General features: G+C 43.5%; 1 protein-coding gene across 6 annotated transcripts in view; it reads left to right on the forward strand.

The window, feature by feature from the left end:
• Positions 1-20,816, forward strand: part of LOC133512576 (interleukin-10 receptor subunit beta-like) — a 95,336-nt gene that overhangs the window by 8,548 nt on the left and 65,972 nt on the right. For all 6 annotated transcript variants that reach the window (XR_009798212.1, XM_061842336.1, XM_061842332.1 and 3 more), the window contains exon 2: positions 13,277-13,400. Coding sequence is in view for 5 of the 6 variants with exons in the window: in XM_061842336.1 (XP_061698320.1) it covers positions 13,277-13,400 (124 nt within the window). In the remaining variant the exon portion in view is untranslated. The remainder of the gene's footprint in view (positions 1-13,276; positions 13,401-20,816) is intronic.

Raw genomic sequence — 20,816 nt, forward strand, 5'->3', positions numbered from 1 at the left:
ATCAAAGTTCTTTATATTTAGTTTTCATGTCATTTATCCCTCGGCACCTCTTTGCTGGGTTCTCGGGTTGTAGGACCAGAGCGAAAACATGTTAAAATTTCCCTCTTTGTCTTTGGAACTGTTCTGCTATTCTCGTGATTTACCCCACACACTAACCAAGTCAAAGCTTTTGGTTTGCAGGATGTTGAAAAGCACATCCGTGTGTTTACAAAAAAAAAAAAAAAAAAAAAAAAGATGCAGGGGAAATTTGACATTGGGGTCCTCTCAATCTTTCAAAAAGTTGCCTGCTGAAAGAATGGACCTCTTGTCCCAGTCCAACTGGTTGTTTCTGATTTTGTTAAACAGTTCGATTTGTGCTTTGTGGTTATTTTTTGCTGTGTTTACTCGGCTAGATCTGCAGCCCTGTTTTAGCCTATCTTCTGCATCTTCCTCTCTCACCCCAACTGCCCTCATGTCTTCCCTCACCACATCCATAAACCTTCTCTTTGGTCTTCCTCTCACTCTTTTGCCTGGCAGCTCCATCCTCAGCACCCTTCCACCAATATACTCACTCTCTCGCCTCTGAACATGTCCAAACCATCGAAGTCTGCTCTCTCGAATCTTGTCTCCAAAACATCCAACTTTGGCTGTCCCTCTAATGAGCTCATTTCTAATCCTTTCCAACCTGGTCACTCCGAGCGAGAACCCCAACATCTTCATTTCTGCTCCCTCCAGTTCTGCATCCTGTCGTTTCTTCAGTGCCACCGTCTGTAATCCGTACATCATGGCCGGCCTCACCACTGTTTTGTAAACTTTGCCCTTCATCCTAGCAAAGACTCTTCTGTCACATAACACACCAGACACTTTCCGCCAGCTGTTCCAACCTGCTTGGACTCATTTCTTCATTTCCTCACCAAACTCACCATCTGCAAACATCATGGACAGAGGGGATTCCAGTCTAACCTCATCTGTTAGCCTATCCATTACCGTGGCAAACAGGAAGGGGCTCAGAGTGAATCCCAGATGCAGTCCCAGCTCCACCTTAAATTCTTCTGTCAGACCTACGGCACATCTCATCACTGTTCTGCTCCCCTCAGACATGTCCTGTACTATTTATGACGTATTTCTCCGCCACACCAGACTTGCGCATACAGTACCACAGTTCCTCTCTTGGTACTCTGTCATAGACTTTCTCTAGGTCTACAAAGACGCAATGTAGCTCCTTCTGACCTTCTCTATACTTTTCCACCAGCGTCCACAAGGATGCATTTGTGGTACTCTTTCTAGGCATGAAACCATACTGTTGCTCGCAGATACTTCTGTCCTGAGTCTAGCCTCCACTACTCTTTCCCATAACTTCATTGTGTGGCTCATCATCTTTATTCCTCTGTACTTTCCACAGTTATGAACATCGCCTTTGTTCTTAAAAATGGGGACGAGCACACTTTTCTGCCATTCTTCTGGCATTTTCTCTCCTGCTAGTATTCTATCAAATAAGTTGGTCAAAAACTCCACAGCCACCTCACCAAATTGTTTCCATACCTCCACTGGTATGTCATCAGGACCAACGGTCTTTACATTTTTCATTCTATTCAGTGCCTTTCTAACTTCTCCCTTACGAATGAAAGCCACTTTCTGGTCATTCACGCTTCCCTCTTCTACTCTACCTTTTCTCCCATTTTCTTCATTCATTAACTTCACAAAATACAATAAAATATAATCCACCTGCGTGCTTCTACCTCTGTTCTTGTAGTTATGTTCCACTCTCTTCTGGGGAAAAAAAGTGTTCACCACTGCCAATTCCATCTGCCCCTCAAAGTTCCCTTGCTGAATGCTGTACTTACCCATCACTTCTTCGCCCCCGTTTCCTTCGCCAACATGTCCATTGAAATCTGCACCAATCACAACTCTCTCTCTCTCTCTCTCTCTCTGTCTTTCTCTCTGGGATCCTCAGGACTAGTTCCTTCCAGAATTTCTCTTTCATCTCGAGGTCACATCCTACCTATGGAGCATCGCCGCTAATCACATTATACACAATACCCTCAATTTTAGATTTCAACCTCATCATTTGATCTGGTACTCTTTTCACCTCAAAGACATTCTTAGCCAGCTCTTCCTTTAAAATAACCCCTACTCTATTTCTCTTCCCATCTACTCCATGGTAAAATGATTGAAACCCTGCTCATAAACTTCTAGCCCTACTCCCTTTCCACTTGCTCTGCATTTATCCGGGCTTGGGACCGGCCGACGGGTAGCACAATAATGTGCTGCCCAACGGACTGCAGATAATATAAAAGAAGCAAACAAATAAACAGTCAGCACAAAAGATACACAATTTACATAGTACCTAATCTTTGTTAAAGTTAAGGTCAAATGAAAGCAGCCACAATAAACACAGTCAGCACAAATCATCTCATCACAAATCTGTGTCAAAAAAATAAAGGATATGGCGATTTGAAGGATACATGGATGGAGGGGATTCAAACCACAATGGCCCTCACTAGTAGTTCAAGGCTGAGTCGACGATTGACGTTTGGTCCTCGTTGTATACTCTACGTAGGTAATAATGTTAGCGCGCTAGGCTAACTTGGGCCAAGCACCATCAACGAGAACGATACGGCACCAATTTGGGTACTAAGATAAGACTTGTTAAATTTCCTTAATCCTCACGGCCCTCGTCGTACAAGTTATGAAGTTACTCACGTTCGATGAATCTTCAACATCCATGAATTGAATACAAACGCGTCTCGTTGTTAGTAAGCTAAGCTAAGGAATACGAGGCTGATAAGCAAGTTTAAGTTGGCGTTTCCACTCACCCACCTTCTTATTGGTACTCACTATCCTCATTGTATACGATACGTAGGTTTTGCAAGACATGTAGATACTAGCGTTTGATATTTTCCTCCTCAGTAAATATTGGAAAACAGACGCTTTTTAGGCCGAGCTGCTCCGACGTGAACGATACGACTCCAATTTTGGTACTAAGGTTGCACAGATGGTGGTTTTAGTCCACTGAAGTCATCACCAGGAGCGTCCCCCGTCGAGTATTCACGACATTCGGTTCAAAATCAGCAGGATTTATTGAATTACGATCGGGCTGGTCAGAGTCTTCTGTTTAAGCTGCTACCAGCTTGAAGACCGGAAGCAACTAAACGTTTGTTTTTAATTTTATTTAATTTAATCTTTTACTTCTGTTCTTTTTCTCAGTACTCAACATAAATTTCGTACCAGGGTGGGGCAGGCTACCGGAGACAAATTCCTCGTTTGTTGTTACATACTTGGCCATGAATGCTGATTCTGATTCCAAATGTCTGCACTTTTACCACAAAGTATGCTCATGGCAGTGTGAAGGTTGTTTAAATCTTCATAACCTCTCGTCGTCCAGACTGTGTGTTCCTTGGAATAAAGGAGACAGGGCCAACAGAACAGTTTACTAACCTGTGAACAGCTAGCTTGCCATTTATGTTTCTCGTACATGCTGACTTGAATGTGCCTGACGAAATTCATCCCCGTTTTCGTGATGACTACTTCAGGAGTAGGCCGACCACTTTTCAAGATATTGTTCTTTTCCTCGAAAACAGGACAAATTATACATAAATTTCAATCAATCAAATCGAAATCAAAAGCCTTTCATGTCATTATATGTTGTGCATACAACAGAATTATGAGCGCTTCTCCACATGGTGCAACGTGCAATAAAATAGAATAAACATCGAAGACCATGAAGGCACAGTTATTGCAAAAATAAATAAATGCACAAAAATGCCGTTGCATAATATTCATTACAGTACTGTTATTTCAGTGGTTTGAGTTCAAGGAGTTGATGGCTCTTGGGCAAAACCTGTCCTTGAATCTGGTTGTCTGTGTTTTGTGGGACTTGTACTGCCTGCCAGAGGACAGCAGGTTAAACAGGTGATGATCAGGATTTGAAGAGTCCTTTCCAGTATAAGTGACTCTGCTGTGATAACGGGAGTTGGCAATGTCCTCTCGGGAGGGCAGAGAGCAGCCAATGATCTTCTGGGCACTGTTGAGCACTCTTTGCAGAGCTTTCCTGTTCGCTGATGTCCATGCAGAATACCACACTGTGATGCAGTTCGTGAGTATGCTCTACACGGTGGTTCTGTAGAAGGCCTGCAGCAGCTTAGCTTCCAAGTTGTCCTTCCTGACCACTCTCAGGAAGTGGAGTCACTTCTGGGCCTTTTTCACCACCGCAGTGGTATTTACAGTCAAAGTGTGTTTGTCCGTGATGTAGACTCTCATAAATTTGAAAGAGTGGACCCTCTCCTCACATTACCCATTGATGAACAGTGGGACTGGATCGACGCTGTACTTCCGGAAGTCCAGGATGATTTCCTTCTTCTTTGTGGTGTTCAGTGTAAGGTTGTTTGCAGAACACCACTTTGACAATTTACCAATCTCGTCTCTGTTGGCAGACTCATCTCCTTCTGAGATGTGCCCGATCACGGTGGTGTCATCAGCTAACTTTATAATCGAGTTGCTGGGATGGGTTGGTATGCAGTCATATGTGTACAGAGAATATTGCAGAGGGCTCAGTACACAGCCTTGGGGGGACCCGGTACTGAGGGTGATTGAGGAAGAGAGGTGCGGGCCAAGTCTGACAGACTGGGGACGCTTTGTGAGGAAGTCTTTAATCCAGCAGCAGATGGAAGGAGATAGTCCAAGGAGGGAGAGTTTGTCAACCAAAATACCTGGGATGATGGTATTAAAGGCTAAACTAAAGTCTATGAAAAGCATCCTGACGTAATTCCCTTGGCATTCCAGGTGGCTCAGTGCAGTGTGGAGAGCTATTGTGATAGCATACTCAGTGGACCGGTTTCCTCTGTCGGCAAACTGGTAGGGGTCGAGTGAGGGAGGAAGTGAGCCCCATATATGGTGTGCAACCAGCCTCTCAAAGCACTTCATGATCACAGGTCTAAGTGCAACAGGTCTGTCATCATTTGACTGTCAATGGCTGTTTTATTTGGGATGGGGATGATTATTTCAGATTTCAGGGAGAAGGGAATGGTTGATTGTTGCAGGGATCTGTTGAAGATTTTTGTGAAAACACCTGTCAGCTGATATGGACAGGCCTTCAGTACCTTCCCCGGCACTCCGTCTGGGCCAGCAGCCTTCCTGGTATTGACAGTCCTGAGCACACCTCTCACTTCATGTTCCTGAAGTGTCAGTGTGTTGCTGTTGGGAGGTGGTTGTGATGAGCCTGTGTTTGAGCTGTCCATCTCAAAATGGGCAAAGAAATGGTTTAGTTTCTCTGCCAGCGAGGTGTCTGTGTTTCCGGCACACATCTTGTTCTTACTGTTGTAGTTTGTGATGTGTTGTAATCCCTCCCACATTTCTTTTGAGTCGTTTTCGGTAGCAAGTAAGTACATAGTGTTCAATTGTTTAGTATTGATAAGTATCACGTTTTAAATGTAAGACCAGTAGCAATACAGATATATATGTCAGCTAATATTCCTTATACATGTGATGTTTAGGAGGTGAAGAAATTTGGACACTGCATAAAGTTAGTGTACCGTTGAGACTTAGATCTTGCTATAATTCGACTACGGCTGTGTGTGATCTCAAGTGAAAATATGGGCTAAATCTTTAAACGCAGAATGATACCGAAGGTTTTGATTTTTGTTTTACGCCGACTCAGTCGCTAGTACAATAACAACAAACGACTCACTGTCGTGTGCAAGCAGCATCAGACATTTAAACGTGTTTGAATTAGATTATTTCGTCAATAAGATGTATGTAGATTTCGAGGCACCTAACAGTCTGTGTTTTGGGTGCGAAGTTCCACGTCTCCTATGTCAAGTCTTCCCGAATCCCGTACTCTTGTTGCATTGGATGCTCAGACCGTCACACTAGTTCGAACATAAATGGTTGAATTACACCTGTATGGGATGTTTTTCAAACATGGGCAGAATAAGAAAATTCCTGCCCTTCAGTTCCCATCTCTTCCAAAGAGCATTCTGTAGATTATTGGTCATTTGTCACTATGCTGAGTAGGGGCATACACCTCTCTTAGGTGTTATGGGTTGGGTCCCTTATATATATGTTGTAGGTATTTATCAGCAGCAGTCTGTGTGTAGCCACTCACTGTGTTCCATGTCCTCGGAGTTAAATAAACACTCATTGCTTCGCAAACCTGTGTGGTCTCTTATGCACACACAAGAACCCAGTAGCATTTACACATTCCATTAAAACTTCTTCATCACTGCTGTCTATCTTCTCTCGATCCCACCCGCGTGTATGATTGTCTGTTTAGGAAGCCATTGTTTACTGGGGTTCTCTCGGTGTGACGTCAAACCGAAGCAGGTTCAACAGAGCCTCGGTTTGAAACAGACATAGGAGGCCTTCGGATTACAAAGAAAATGTGCACTTTGGCGCTAATTTATTTCATTTCTGTTGTGTTGAGAATTTAAAAAAAAATTTTCAATCAAATTTTAGCTACATTTGTATGATAGACAAAATACATTTCCTCTGGATTAGTACTCTAAGGTATTGCAATGACTCACATTTGAAAAATGTACAGGTGTGGTCAGTCATGCTCGGAGCTATAAAGTTAGAGGTGTAGTCCCCCCAGTCATGCCCGCAGATTAAGCTGCGGGTGTGGTTAGGGATGGAATCTCAAGCCCTTAAAATAACTTACTGGATAAATATAACTTAAATGAAAAATAAAATAACTAAAATAGCAAACAAAAATTTCAAACTCAGAAATGACCATTTCCAATTTCAACTGATATTAGTAAAACATGATATAAAACGGCATTTAAAAATTTTCATCAATAAAAATTGTTGATCTGACAAACTTTATCTGAAGAAAAGTTAAATGCACTGGCCTGTCAAGGAATAAACATGAACGGTCTATACCCGCAATGTTTTGAAAATGCTGAAAGTTTAGTTCAACATAATCTGCGTTCGTAGCAACAAAGATAGCGATAAATTGCAACAAACATTCCTGTCAGCAATCGTGACGTATTGTTATAATTAGCGTAATTTACGGCGGTATCTATTGTCAATCCATTGATGAAAGCGAGCAATGGATGATCTATATCTTCCTAAAGCATGTAGAGGGGAAAAGTTTTGAACTTCAAGATAATGTGTAGCACGGGGAAAATGACAGTTCGTGTTTCGATATATGAACAGACTAATCGAACGTGGACTCAACCTTCAACTACTAGAGTAAGGCCCATGGTGGTTTGAATCCCTTCTATCCAGATATCCTTAAAATTGCCATATCCTTTATATTTTCACACAGAGAGGATCTGATTTGTGTACTTTATGTGCTGACTTCGTTTATTTGATTGCTTGTTTTGACTATTGGAGCCTGAAGGAGGGCACAATTCCTGTGCGTCCTGTCGGCCAGTCCCAAGCCCGGATAAATGCAGAGGGTTGCGTCAGGAAGGGCATCCGGCATAAAACTGTGCCAAACATATATGAGTGTTCATCATACGAATTCTACAACAGTTAGGTCGTGGCTCGGGCTTCCTACACCCGTGCCTGGAAATGTTAATCTACAAGGCGTAGGTAGAAATTCAGATATTGTAAGTTGAAGACAAAAAAGAGGAGGAAAGCGGCTTAGTTGGAAGAAGAAGAGAAGGAATGCACAAACCCTACAGCTGTGTGTAGGAACTTTGATTGTTGGGACTATGACAGGAAATGCTCAGGAGTTAGTTGACATGATGATAAGGAGAGAGGTTGATGTTCTATGCATCCAAGAGAGTAAAATGAAAGGGAGTAAGGCTAGAAGTTTAGGAGCAGGGTTTACATTATTTTACCATGGTGTAGATGGGAAGAGAAATGGAGTAGGGTTTATTTTAAAGGAAGAGCTGGCTAAGAATGTCTTGTAGGCGAAAAGAGTATCAGATCAAGTGATGAGGTTGAAATTTGAAATTGAGGGTATTGTGTATAATGTGATTAGCGTCGATTCCCCCACAGGTAGGATGTGACCTCGAGTTGAAAGTGAAATTCTGGAAGGAACTAGACAAAGTAGTCCTGAGCATCCCAGACAAGAGAGAGAGTTGTGATTGGTGCAGATTTCAATGGACATGTTGGCGAAGGAAACAGGGGCGATGAAGAAGTGATGGGTAAGTACGGCATTCAGCAAAGGTACTTTGAGGGGCAGATGGTCTTCACAAAAAGGATGGAATTGGCAGTGGTGAACACTTATTTCAAGAAGAGAGTGGAACATAGAGTGACGTACAAGAGCAGAGGTAGAAGCACGAAGGTGGATTATATTTTGTGCAGACGGTGTAATCTGAAGGAGGTTACTGACGTAAGGTTGTGGTGGGGGAGAGTGTAGCTTGACAGCATAGAATGCTGGTGTGTAGGATGACTCTGGTAGTAGGTCGGAAGACTAAAAAGACAAAGGTAGAGCAGAGAATCAGGTGGTGGACGTTGAGAAAGCAACAATGTTGTGTGGCCTTCCAGAAAGAGGTGAGACAGGCTCTACCTTGACAGGAAGAGCTCCTGGAATACTGGGAATACTACTGCCAAGCTACTCAGAGGCAGGCAGGAGAGTACTTGGGGTGCCTTCTGGTAGGAAAGGGGAGAAGGAGAATTGGTGGGGAAACCCCAAAATACAGGAAGTCATCCAACGAAAGAGATTAGCGAAGAAGAAGTGGGACTTGGAGAGGACTGAGGAGAGGCGAAAGGAGTACATTGAGATACGACGTAGGACAATGGTAGAGGTTGCGAAGGCTAAACAAGAGGCATAGGACGACATGTACACCAGGTTGGATACAAAAGAAGGAGAAAAGGATCTCTACAGGTCGACCAGACTGAGGAATAGAGATGTGCATGTGGATGCTCGTGGAAAAGTACAGAGAAGGTCAGAAGTAGGAACATTGTGTCTGTAGACTTAGAGAAAGCCAATGACAGAGTACCAAGAGAGGAACTGTGGTACTGCATGTGCAAGTCTGGTGTGGCGGCGAAATATGTTAGAATAGTATGTATACATGTATGAGGGCAGCAGAACAACAGTGTGATGTGCCGTTGGTGTGTCAGAAGATTTTAAGGTGGAGGTGGGACTGCATCAGTGTTCCGTGCAGACCCCCTTCCTGTTTGCGGTAGTAATGGATAGGCTGACAGATGACGTGAGACTGGAATGATGGAATGAATATGATGTTCGCAGATGATATTGTTTTCTCCAGTGAAAGCAGGGAGCAAGCAGAGGAACAATTAGAAAGATGGAGGCACGCACTGGAAAGCCACCCCCCCCCCGCCCGCTAAATATAATAAGTATGATATTGTGATTTACTTTGACTTGATCTAAGTTCTAACGGTCATTTTCCCATGGTATGCATTATCCTGAAGTTGAAAGCTTTTCTCCTCGACATGCTTTAGTAAGATATAGATCATCTACTAGCTTTAATCAATGGATTTACAATTGAATAGGGGTCACCACAGCGTGTCATCTTTTTTTTCCCATCTAAGCCTATCCTGTGCATCTTCTTTTCAGACCCCTCCATAATTTCTAAGTGGGACAACTTTCAATATAGCAGGGTGTTCAAATACTTACTTTCTTAACTGTCTCTCGTGCATCCTCCTCTCTAACACCCACTGTCCTTATGTCCTCCCTCACAACATCCATCAACCTTTTCTTTGGTCTTCCTCTCTCTCGTTTGCCTGGCAGCTCCATCCTCAGCACCCTTATACCAATATACTCACTCTCTCGTCTCTGAACATGTCCAAACTCTTTAAGTCTGCTCTCTCTAACCTTATCTCCAAAACATCCAACTTTGGCTGTCCCTCTAATCAGCTCATTTCTAATCCGATCCAACCTGCTCACTCCGAACGAGAACCTCAACATCTTCATTTCTGCTACCTCCAGTTCTGCTTCCTGTTGTTTCTTCAGTGCCACCATCTCTAATCCGTACATCATGGTCAGCCTCACCACTGTTTTGTAAACTTTGCCCTACATCTGAGCAGAGTCTCTTCTGTCATATAACACACCAGACACTTTCCGCCAGCTGTTCCAACCTGCTTGGACCCGTTTCTTCACTTCCTTGCCACACTCACCATTGCTCTGGATTGTTGACCCGAAATATTTGAAGTCCTCCACCCTCTCTATCTCTTCTCCCTGCAGCCTCACTGTTCCCCCTCCACCTTTTTCATTCACGCACATATATTCATAGTTTTACTTCGGCTAATCTTCATTCCCCTCCTTTCCAGTGATGTCTCCATCTTTCTAACTGTTCCTCTGCATGCTCCCTGCTTTCACTGCATATCATATGATCATCTGTGTCATGGTCCAAGGGGATTCCAGTCTAACCTTATCTGTCAGCCTATCCATTACCACTGCAAACAGGAGGGGGCTCAGAGTTGATCCCTGATGCAGTCCCACCTCCACCTTAAATTTTTGTGTCACACCTAAGGCACACCTCACCATTGTTCTGCTGCCATCATACATGTCCTTTACTATTTTAACATACTTCTCTGCCACACCAGATTTACGCATGCAGTACCACAGTTCCTCTCTTGGTAATCTGTCATAGGCTTTCTCTAGATCCACAAAGACACAATGTAGCTCCTTCTGACCTTCTCTTTACTTCTCCACTGGCATCCTCAAGGCAAATAATGCATCTGTGGTACTATTTCTAGGCATGTAACCATACTGTTGCTCGCATATACCTACTTCTGTCCTCAGTCTAGCTTCCACTACTCTTTCCCATAACTTCATTGCGTGGCTCATCAACTTTATTGCTCTATAATTCCCACAGCTTTGAACATTGCCTTTGTTCCTACAAATGGGAACTACGACACTTTGCCTCCATTCTTCAGGCATCTTTTCGCCCAGGAGTATTCTGTTGAATAAGTTCATCAAAAACTCCACAGTCATCTCTCAAAATTGCTTCATTACCTCCACCAGTATGTCATCAGGACCAACTGCCTTTCAATTTTTCATCCTTTTTAGTGCCTTTCTAACTTCCCTTACTAATCATTGCCAATTCTTGGTCCTTCACACTTGCCTCTTCAACTCTTCCTTCTCTCTCATTTTCTTCATTCAACTTCTCAAAGTATTCTTTCCATCTAGTTTGCACACGACTGGCACCAGTCAGCACATTTCCATCTCTATCCTTAATCACCCTTACCTGCTGCACATCCTTCCCATCTCTATCCCTTGGTCTGGCCAACCTGTAGAAATCCTTTTCTCCTTCTTTCGTGTCCAACCTGGTCTACATGTCCTCATATGCCTCTTGTTTAGTCTTTGCCACCTCTACCTTTGCCCTACGTCGCATCTCGATGTACTCTTTTTGCCTCTCCTCAGTCCTCTCAGTGTCCCACTTTTTTTCACTAACCTCTTTCCTTGTATGACTCCCTGGTCTCCTTCTCACATTTCCTCCCAGAACACACACCAAGTACTCTCCTGCCTGTCTCTCTGATTACCTTGGCTGTCGTAGTCCAGTCTTCCGGGAGCTTCTGTCCATCGAGAGCCTGTCTCACCTCTTTCCGAAAGGCCGCACAACATTCTTCCTTTCTCAGCTTCCACCACATGGTTCTCTGCTCTACCTTTGTCTTCTTAATCTTCCTACCCACCACCAGAGTGATCCTACACACCACCATCCTATGCTTTCGAGCTACAGTCTCCTCTACCACTACTTTACAGTCAGTAACCTCCTTCAGATTACATCGTCTGCACAAAATATAATCTACCTGCGTGCTTCTACCTTCGCTCTTGTACGTCACTCTATGTTCCTTCCTCTTCTGGAAATAAGTGTTCACTACAGCCATCTCCATCCTTTTTGGAAAGTCCACCACCATCTGTCCCTCAAAGTTCCTTTCTTGGATGCCGTACTTACCCATCACTTCTTCGTTGCCCCCTTTTCCTTTACCAATATGTCCATTACAATCTGCACCAATCACAACTCTCTCGCTGTCTGGGATGCTCAGAACTACTTCATCTAATTCCTTCCAGAATTTCTCTTTCAACTCTAGGTAACATCCTACCTGTGGGGCATAGCCGCTAACCACATTATACATAACACCCTCAATTTCAAATTTTAGTCTCATCACTCGATCTGATACTTTTTTCACCTCCAAGACATTCTTACCCAGCTCTTCCTTTAAAAGCTGATATTGTTTTCTGCAGTGAAAGCAGGGAGCAAGCAGAGGAACAATTAGAAAGATGGAGGCACTCCGAGCAAGAACCTCAACATCTTCATTTCTGCTACCTCCAGTTCTGCTTCCTGTTGTTTCTTCAGTGCCACCGTCTCTAATCCGTACATCATGGCCGGCCTCACCACTGTTATATAAACTTTGCCCTTCATCCTAGCGGAGACTCTCCTTTCGGACAGAACACCAGACACCTTCTCCCAACTCTTCCACCCCGCTTGGACCCATTTCGTCACTTCTTTCCCACACTCTCCATTGCTCTCTATTGTTGACCCCAAGTATTTGAAGTCATCCACCCTCGCTATCTCTTCTCCCTGGAGCGTCACTACTCCTCCACCCCTCACATTCATGCACATATATTCTGTTTTACTTTGGCTAATCTTCATTCCTCTCCTTTCCAATGCGTGATGCCATATTTCTAATTGTTCCACCGCCTGCTCCCTCCTTTCACTGCAGATCACAATATCATCTGCGAACATCATAGTCCAAAGGGATTCCAGTCTAACCTCATCACGTCCCTCGTTGTACCCGTTGTTTAGGTTGTACACGTTATGAAGTTAAACACATTCGATGCTTCCTCAACAGCACTGTTCGATCGCAAACGCTCCTCGTTGTTAGCCAGATAAGCTTAGGTGGTCCGGCCCTATAGATACGTTTAAATTGGTATAAGTAAGTACTCACGGTCCTCGTTGTTAACGAGACGTAGGTTTTGCACGCTGTGTAAGTACTCACTATTGAATGTTTACCTCCTCAGAAAACATTTGATGACATACGTTGCTTGATGTTCCCGAGCTAGGCTAGGCTAGGCTATGCTGTGCAGCTTCAACACGAACGCATATGGCTCCAATTTGGGTACTAAGATTATACAGGTGATGATTTTAGTCCACTGAAGTTGTCACCAGAGGCGTCCCACGTCAAACACTCACAACATTCGGTCCAAATTCAGCAGGATTTAGTTATCGAACGGTCTTGCAGGTCGGAGCCTCTTCGATTTGTTGTCACCAGTTCGAATTCTAAATAATCTTATTGACGTAACAATAGGACAATGCGGCTCCCAAGGTGATCGGTGTTGAGAACCATTGCTGTCTGTGTAGAGTGGATATCGTGCTGGTATTCAAGTATTCCAACTTGGGCGCAATATTATTTTTAAACCTGATGTGTGTTTCTGACCATGTAGTGGTTGTAGCAGTGCTCAGCGCTCCCAGAAATGTTCAGCTCAGCTCCATGAACATGAATTTGGTGCTGAGATGGGATTCACCTGAGGGGGAGTCCAGCGACCTAATCTTCACCACAGAATGCACGTAAGTCGATGTCATCTGAGCATCAAAACATTTTTCTTTCTTTGAGGCAATCAATTGTTCAAACCTTCAGATCCTCTCTCTGATATTTGATTGCATTGAGATCTAGGCTCTGACTGGGCTATTCCAAAACCTGAATCGTCTTCTGGAGGAGACATTTTTTGTTGTTTATTTGTATCATGAGTGCTCTTCATTCACCAAATTCCCATGATGATGATTAGAAATTGGTTGGGGCAAAGTACAGTACCTTGTGAAAGTATTCAGCCCCCTTGAACATTTCAACCTTTCGCCACATTTCAGGCTTCAAACATAAAGGTCTATTTTTTTTTTTTTTTTCAAATCAAGAATTAACAACAAGTGGGAGATAATCGTAAATCGTGAAGCCTTTGGCCACCGCCCAGCTCACTTCGCACCCGATCGCTATGGCCCCACTCAGAAATAGTGAGCCCATGATGCCATGTTACTCTTTCAGGCTGTGCCCGGCCGAGCCCCATGGGTGCAGGCCCGGCCACCAGGCACTCACCTTCGAGCCCCACCTCCAGCTCTGGCTCCAAAGGGGCCCGCGTCCGGGCAAAGGAAACCAAGAGCAACATTTGCACTTGTCAAAGGGGTTTTGGAGTTGTACTTTGTCTGGTAACCTCACCGAGGACCTTTTTGCCATGGATGACCCTACCAGGGGCGTGAAGCCCCAGATAACTTAGCTCCTAGGATCATCGGAAGACACAAACCACTCAAACACGATAAGGTGATGGCTCGAGGAGGCCTAGTGTGTAACAAGACACAAGGGATTTTTCTCCAGCAGTCGGTGCTGCCCTGGTACGACATTCAGAACAAAGAACAACAAAGTAACAAGAACAAAGAACATGAGAGATTTCTGTTTATTAGAACTATTCCTTAGAAGAATCATTTAGAACAGGTGAGAGATAAGAGTGTTTCAACGTCCCACATTGTGTTAAGCTCCTTTGCTATCAAGATATTTTGACTCTATGGAGCTGAGGAGGGGCTGACAATGGAGGAATTAAGAGCGACAGATGGAGCAACAAAAGAGGTGCGGAGTGAGAGTTCTGATGAGGAGACAGGAGGATGTTATCTCTACTGCCAAAAAAAAGGAAGTATTGACAATGTAGGAGAAAGTTTTAAACTTTGTAGTGAAGAAAATGGTCATGCTTTGGTGCTGTGTAATTACTCGTGCCTTACACATTTCAGAAATAGTCAAAAAGAGGCACAAACAAACTTAGGACAGTTATTTTTTAAAATGGCCATCTGTTGACACAGAAAAATGTGTTGCTATTAAGTTCAGAGCCACAGTGTAAAGAAGAGACTGAGTGAAAGTGACATTGAAACCACCTCTTCCACAAACATCTGCCTTCTCCACTCTCCACCTCCACCAGTATCTTCTGCGACCAAAAGTCATCTCAGCTCCAGGGTAAAGTCCAGTTTATAAAAGCAGTTCCTTTCTTTCCATTTTCTTTTGTTTTATACAATACAATACGATAGTTATTTTAAAATAGACTTTTCTTATTTAAATATGTAGAAAATAAAAAAATGGGTTGGCATTTTGGGGCTAGGGTTAGGATTCATAGCATTTGCATTAATTTCAATGTGGAAATCCGCTTTTACATGAGAGCAACTCTAGCTAAGAGCTCAGTCATGGGATGTATATGTACAGTGAAGAAAATAAGTATTGGAACAGCCTGTTATATTGCAAGTTCTCCAACTTAGAAATCCTGGAGGGGTCTGAAATTTTCATCGTAGGTGTATGTACACTGTGAGAAAGATAATTTAAAAAGAAAAACCCAGAAATCACAATGTATGATTTTTTTTTTTTTTTTAACAAAATATTTGTGTGATACAGCTAGTGCTAATCCCCATTTTTAAGAACAAAGGCGATGTTCAGAACTGTGGAAACTACAGAGGAATAAAGGTAAATGTCAGGTTTACCAATTAGACATTCATTAAAATGGACAAAAAAGGAAGCAAAAACACCAGTTCAAGTTTGACAGCTCGGCAGGAGAGAGTACAGGAGCTGTCTCGTGCAATACGCCACTGCACTCTCTGATTATTCTCTCCTGAGCACCTCTATTTATTTAGTTTCAAGACGCCCCTTATTTACATGGATGTTACAAAATGGAGCTGGCAAGCAAAACATAGTGAGAAGTGTGCGAGTTTTGTTCATGTGTGTGGAAGATTGCTGAGTACATGTGTGGTCATCATTTCTTTAACATGTTATCTAAAGCAGAGCAAAGCATTTCTTTATTCGAAGCAGATGTATGATAATTATATTCACAATTATTCCTACATTTCCCCTTTCTTCTTCTTCTTCTTCTTTTCCTTTCGGCTTGTCCCGTTAGGGGTCGCCACAGCGTGTCATCTTTTGCCATCTTAGCCTATCTCCTGCATCTTCCTCTCTAACCCCAACTGCCCTCATGTCTTCCCTCACCACATCCATAAACCTTCTCTTTGGTCTTCCTCTCGCTCTTTTGCCTGGGAGCTCCATCCTCAGCATCCTTCTACCAATATACTCACTCTCTCGCCTCTGAACATGTCCAAACCATCGAAGTCTGCTCTCTCGAATCTTGTCTCCAAAACATCCAGCTTTGGCCGTCCCTCGAATGAGCTCATTTCTAATCCTATCCAACCTGGTCACTCCGAGCGAGAACCTCAACATCTTCATTTCTGCCACCTCCAGTTCAGCTTCCTGTTGTTTCTTCAGTGCCACCGTCTCTAATCCGTACATCATGGCCGGCCTCACCACTGTTTTGTAAACTTTGCCCTTCATCCTAGCAGACACTCTTCTGTCACATAACACACCAGACACCTTTCGCCAGCTGTTCCAACCTGCTTGGACCCGTTTCTTCACTTCCTTACCACACTCACCATTGCTCTGGATTGTTGACCCCAAGTATTTGAAGTCATCCACCCTCGCTATCTCTTCTCCCTGTAGCCTCACTCTTCCCCCTCCACTTTTCTCATTCACGCACATATATTCTGTTTTACTTCGGCTAATCTTCATTCCTCTCCTTTCCAGTGCATGTCTCCATCTTTCCAATTGTTCCTCTGCATGCTCCCTGCTTTCACTGCATATGACAATATCATCTGCGAACATCATGGTCCAAGGGGATTCCAGTCTAACCTCATCTGTCAGCCTATCCATTACCACTGCAAACAGGAAGGGGCTCAGAGATGATCCCTGATGCAGTCCCACCTCCACCTTAAATTCCTCTGTCACACCTAAGGCACACCTCACCATTGTTCTGCTGCCATCATACATGTCCTGTACTATTTTAACATACTTCTCTGCCACACCAGACTTACGCATGCAGTACCACAGTTCCTCTCTTGGTACTCTGTCATAGGCTTTCTCTAGGTCCACAAAGACGCAATGTAGCTCCTTCTGACCTTCTCTGTACTTTTCCACGAGCATCCTCAAGGCAAATAATGCATCTGTGGTACTCTTTCTAGGCATGAAACCATACTGTTGCTCGCAGATACTTACTTCTGTCCTGAGTCTAGCCTCCACTACTCTTTCCCATAACTTCATTGTGTGGCTCATCAACTTTATTCCTCTATAGTTCCCACAGCTCTGAACATCCCCTTTGTTCTTAAAAATGGGAACTAGAACACTTTTCCTCCATTCTTCAGGCATCTTTTCGCCCGCTAGTATTCTGTTGAATAAGTTGGTCAAAAACTCCACAGCCATCTCTCCAAATTGCTTCCATACCTCTACCGGTATGTCATCAGGACCAACTGCCTTCCCATTTTTCATCCTTTGTAATGCCTTTCTGACTTCCCCCTTAGTAATCATTTCCACTTCCTGGTCCTTCACTCTTGCCTCTTCAACTCTTCCTTCTCTCTCATTTTCTTCATTCAACAACTTCTCAAAGTATTCTTTCCATCTATTTAGTACACTACCGGCACCAGTCAACACATTTCCATCTCTATCCTTAATCACCCTGACCTGCTGCACATCCTTCCCATCTCTATCCCTCTGTCTGGCCAACCTGTAGAGATCCTTTTCTCCTTCTTTCGTGTCCAACCTGGTGTACATGTCTTCATATGCCTCTTGTTTAGCCTTTGCCACCTCTACCTTTGCCCTACGTCGCATCTCGATGTACTCCTTTCGCCTCTCCTCAGTCCTCTCAGTATCCCACTTCTTCTTCGCTAATCTCTTTCCTTGTATTACTCCCTGTATTTTGGGGTTCCACCACCAAGTCTCCTTCTCCCCTTTCCTACCAGATGACACACCAAGTACTCTCCTGCCTGTCTCTCTGATCACCTTGGCTGTCGTCGTCCAGTCTTCCGGGAGCTTCGGTTGTCCATCGAGAGCCTGTCTCACCTCTTTCCGGAAGGCCGCACAACATTCTTCCTTTCTCAGCTTCCACCACATGGTTCTCTGCTCTACCTTTGTCTTCTTAATCTTCCTACCCACCACCAGAGTCATCCTACACACTACCATCCTATGCTGTCGAGCTACACTCTCCCCTACCACTACTTTACAGTCAGTAACCTCCTTCAGATTACATCGTCTGCACAAAATATAATCTACCTGCGTGGTTCTACCTCCGCTCTTGTAGGTCACTATGTGTTCCTCCCTCTTCTGGAAATAAGTGTTCACTACAGCCATCTCCATCCTTTTTGCAAAGTCCACCACCATCTGCCCTTCAAAGTTCCTTTCCTGGATGCCGTACTTACCCATCACTTCTTCATCGCCCCTGTTTCCTTTACCAATATGTCCATTACAATCTGCACCAATCACAACTCTCTCGCTGTCTGGGATGCTCAGAACTACTTCATCTAGTTCCTTCCAGAATTTCTCTTTCAACTCTAGGTCACATCCTACCTGTGGTGCATAGCCGCTAACCACATTATACATAACACCCTCAATTTCAAATTTTAGTCTCATCACTCGATCTGATACTCTTTTCACCTCCAAGACATTCTTAGCCAGCTCTTCCTTTAAAATAACCCCTACTCCATTTCTCTTCCCATCTACTCCGTGGTAGAATAATTTAAACCCTGCTCCCAAACTTCTAGCCTTACTACCTTTCCACCTGCTCTCTTGGATGCACAGAATATCAACCTTTCTCCTAATCATCATGTCAACCAACTCCTGTGCTTTTCCTGACATAGTCCCAACATTCAAATCCCTACACTCAGTTGTAGGCTCTGTGCATTCCTCTTTTTCTTCTGACGCTGGGTCCGGTTTCCTCCTCTTCTTTGTCTTCGACCCACAGTAGCTGAATTTCCACCGACGCCCTGCAGGTTAGCAGTGCCGGGGGCGGGCGTTGTTAACCCGGGCCACGACCGATCCGGTATGGGATTCTTTAGATGAACGCTCATATTTGTTTGGCACAGTTTTTACGCCGGATGCCCTTCCTGACGCAACCCTCTGCATTTATCCGGGCTTGGGACCGGCCTACAGATTGCGCTGGTTTGTGCCCCCATAGGGCTGCATTCTACATTTCCCCTTTGTTTAACCTGAATTTGCTAGCACGTTTTCTAAAGCAGACTAAAACATTATTCATTGCAGGCAGAGCAAAGCATTCTTCATTGCAGGCAGGAACAGTAACTGAATTGGAGCAGAGCAAAGCATTTCTTCATTGCAGGCAGAAGCAAAGTATTCTTCATTGCAGGCAGGAACAGTAACTGAATTGGAGCAGAGCAAAGCATTTCTTCATTACAGGCAGAAGTGGTTACTTAATTATGTTGACTATAATTTCTACATTATCCTCCTGTTTATCCTACATTTGCTCAAATACATCATCTAATAGATCACCTTTTTGGCTATTTTCTACAGAATCAAGATAACTGACAGAAGTTCTGAAAAATCATCCAGAATTTCATTGCACTGAAATAATGAAGCCTGGACAGTGGTCGGCTGGATAGAGCACCTGCCTCACATTTCTGAGGATCGGGGAACATATCCTTGGTTGTCCCCGGGGTCTTCTCCCAGTGGAACAAAAAAAAAAGAAAAATCCTGAAGGAGAATGTCTGGCCATCAGTTTGTACCCTCAAAATCAAGCAATCTTGGATCATGCAGCATGATAACGATTCGAAACACATCAGCAAATCCACCTCTCAAAGGATAAAAAAGGTATTGGAGCAGCTAAGTCAAAGTCTGGATTGAAATCCAATTGAAGTGTTGTGTTGTGACCTCAAATAGCTAGTCCATGTTAGAAAACTCTCCAGTATAGCAGAGTTGAAACAATTCTGCATCTACTAAGACTGACGAAATTCCCCCTGAGCACTGTGAAAAGACTCATTACCAATTATTGTCAGCACTTTATTTCAGTTATTGCTTCCAAGGGTGGCAAAACCCGTTATTAGTTTTAGACAATTACTTTTTCACAGAGGTTCAGAAAGGTTGGGATTTTTTGTGCCCTAATCAATTTAATTTTCATTTGAAAATTGCATTTTGTATTTCCTTGGGTTGTCTAATATTAAAATTGGATTGATAATTTGAAAACGTTGTGTGTGATAACTATGCAAAAACAACAGAAATCAGGAGGGGGGCACCTTTTCACAGCACTGTAGATTAAACTGAATTTTCTTTGTATGCCTTTATAAATTATGGAATTCTAATTCAAAAGCCGTTCACATTTAGTTGTTTGTGTGGTCTAAAATACTTTTTCACGGCACTTTATGTTAAGATAAGTGAGGATAATACGATAAGACTAGATTATAGGGTGGGATGACCTATTAATCAACATTAATTTGTTACCCAGTAACCTGTTATGGAATAAAGGTAAATTTGCAGGTAACTGTCACCAAAGGTTCATTTTGTGGACATTTTATACTCAGAAAAAGCTTGTAGCTCTCTTTTTCACCGACTTTCTGTCCCCTGTGATTACAGGAATAAAAAAATGCCTGTGTTTCACAGGTGTTTATTTATTCTGGCAACCATGACCGCTGTGTGTGTGTGTGTGTGTGTGTGTGTGTGTGTGTGTGTGTGGTGTGTGTGTGTGTGTGTGTGTGTGTGTGTGTGTGTGTGTGTGTGTGTGTCTGTCTGTGTGTGTGAGAGAGAGAGAGATGGAGAGAGGGAAATAGAGGGAGAGAGAGATTCCAAGTGATGCCTGTCATCATTCGTTCCTCCATTTTTTTTGGATGATGTCAATGACACCTTATGTTCATCTTATCTTCTCATCTCGTTTCTTTAGTTGTTTAGGTACAGCTGAAGAATCCTGTGCCTTTTGCCCTTCAGCCACATTACATGACCATTTTTCCATTTTCTGCCGCTGTATGATGTAGTATAAAATGTTGGCAGTCACTAGCCCCTTATTTAAACGGAAATGGTCTGACTTGTAAAGATGTCTGCCAAAAAGGCCTTATAAGACTCCTTCTTCAGCTTGACAACATCCCTTGTCATTGGTGTCCAGCAATGATTTCAGGGATTGCCGCCACGACAGGCATATGGCCACA

The sequence above is a fragment of the Syngnathoides biaculeatus genome, chromosome 14 (assembly GCF_019802595.1).
Source record: "Syngnathoides biaculeatus isolate LvHL_M chromosome 14, ASM1980259v1, whole genome shotgun sequence".
Classification (NCBI taxonomy): Eukaryota; Metazoa; Chordata; class Actinopteri; order Syngnathiformes; family Syngnathidae; genus Syngnathoides; species Syngnathoides biaculeatus.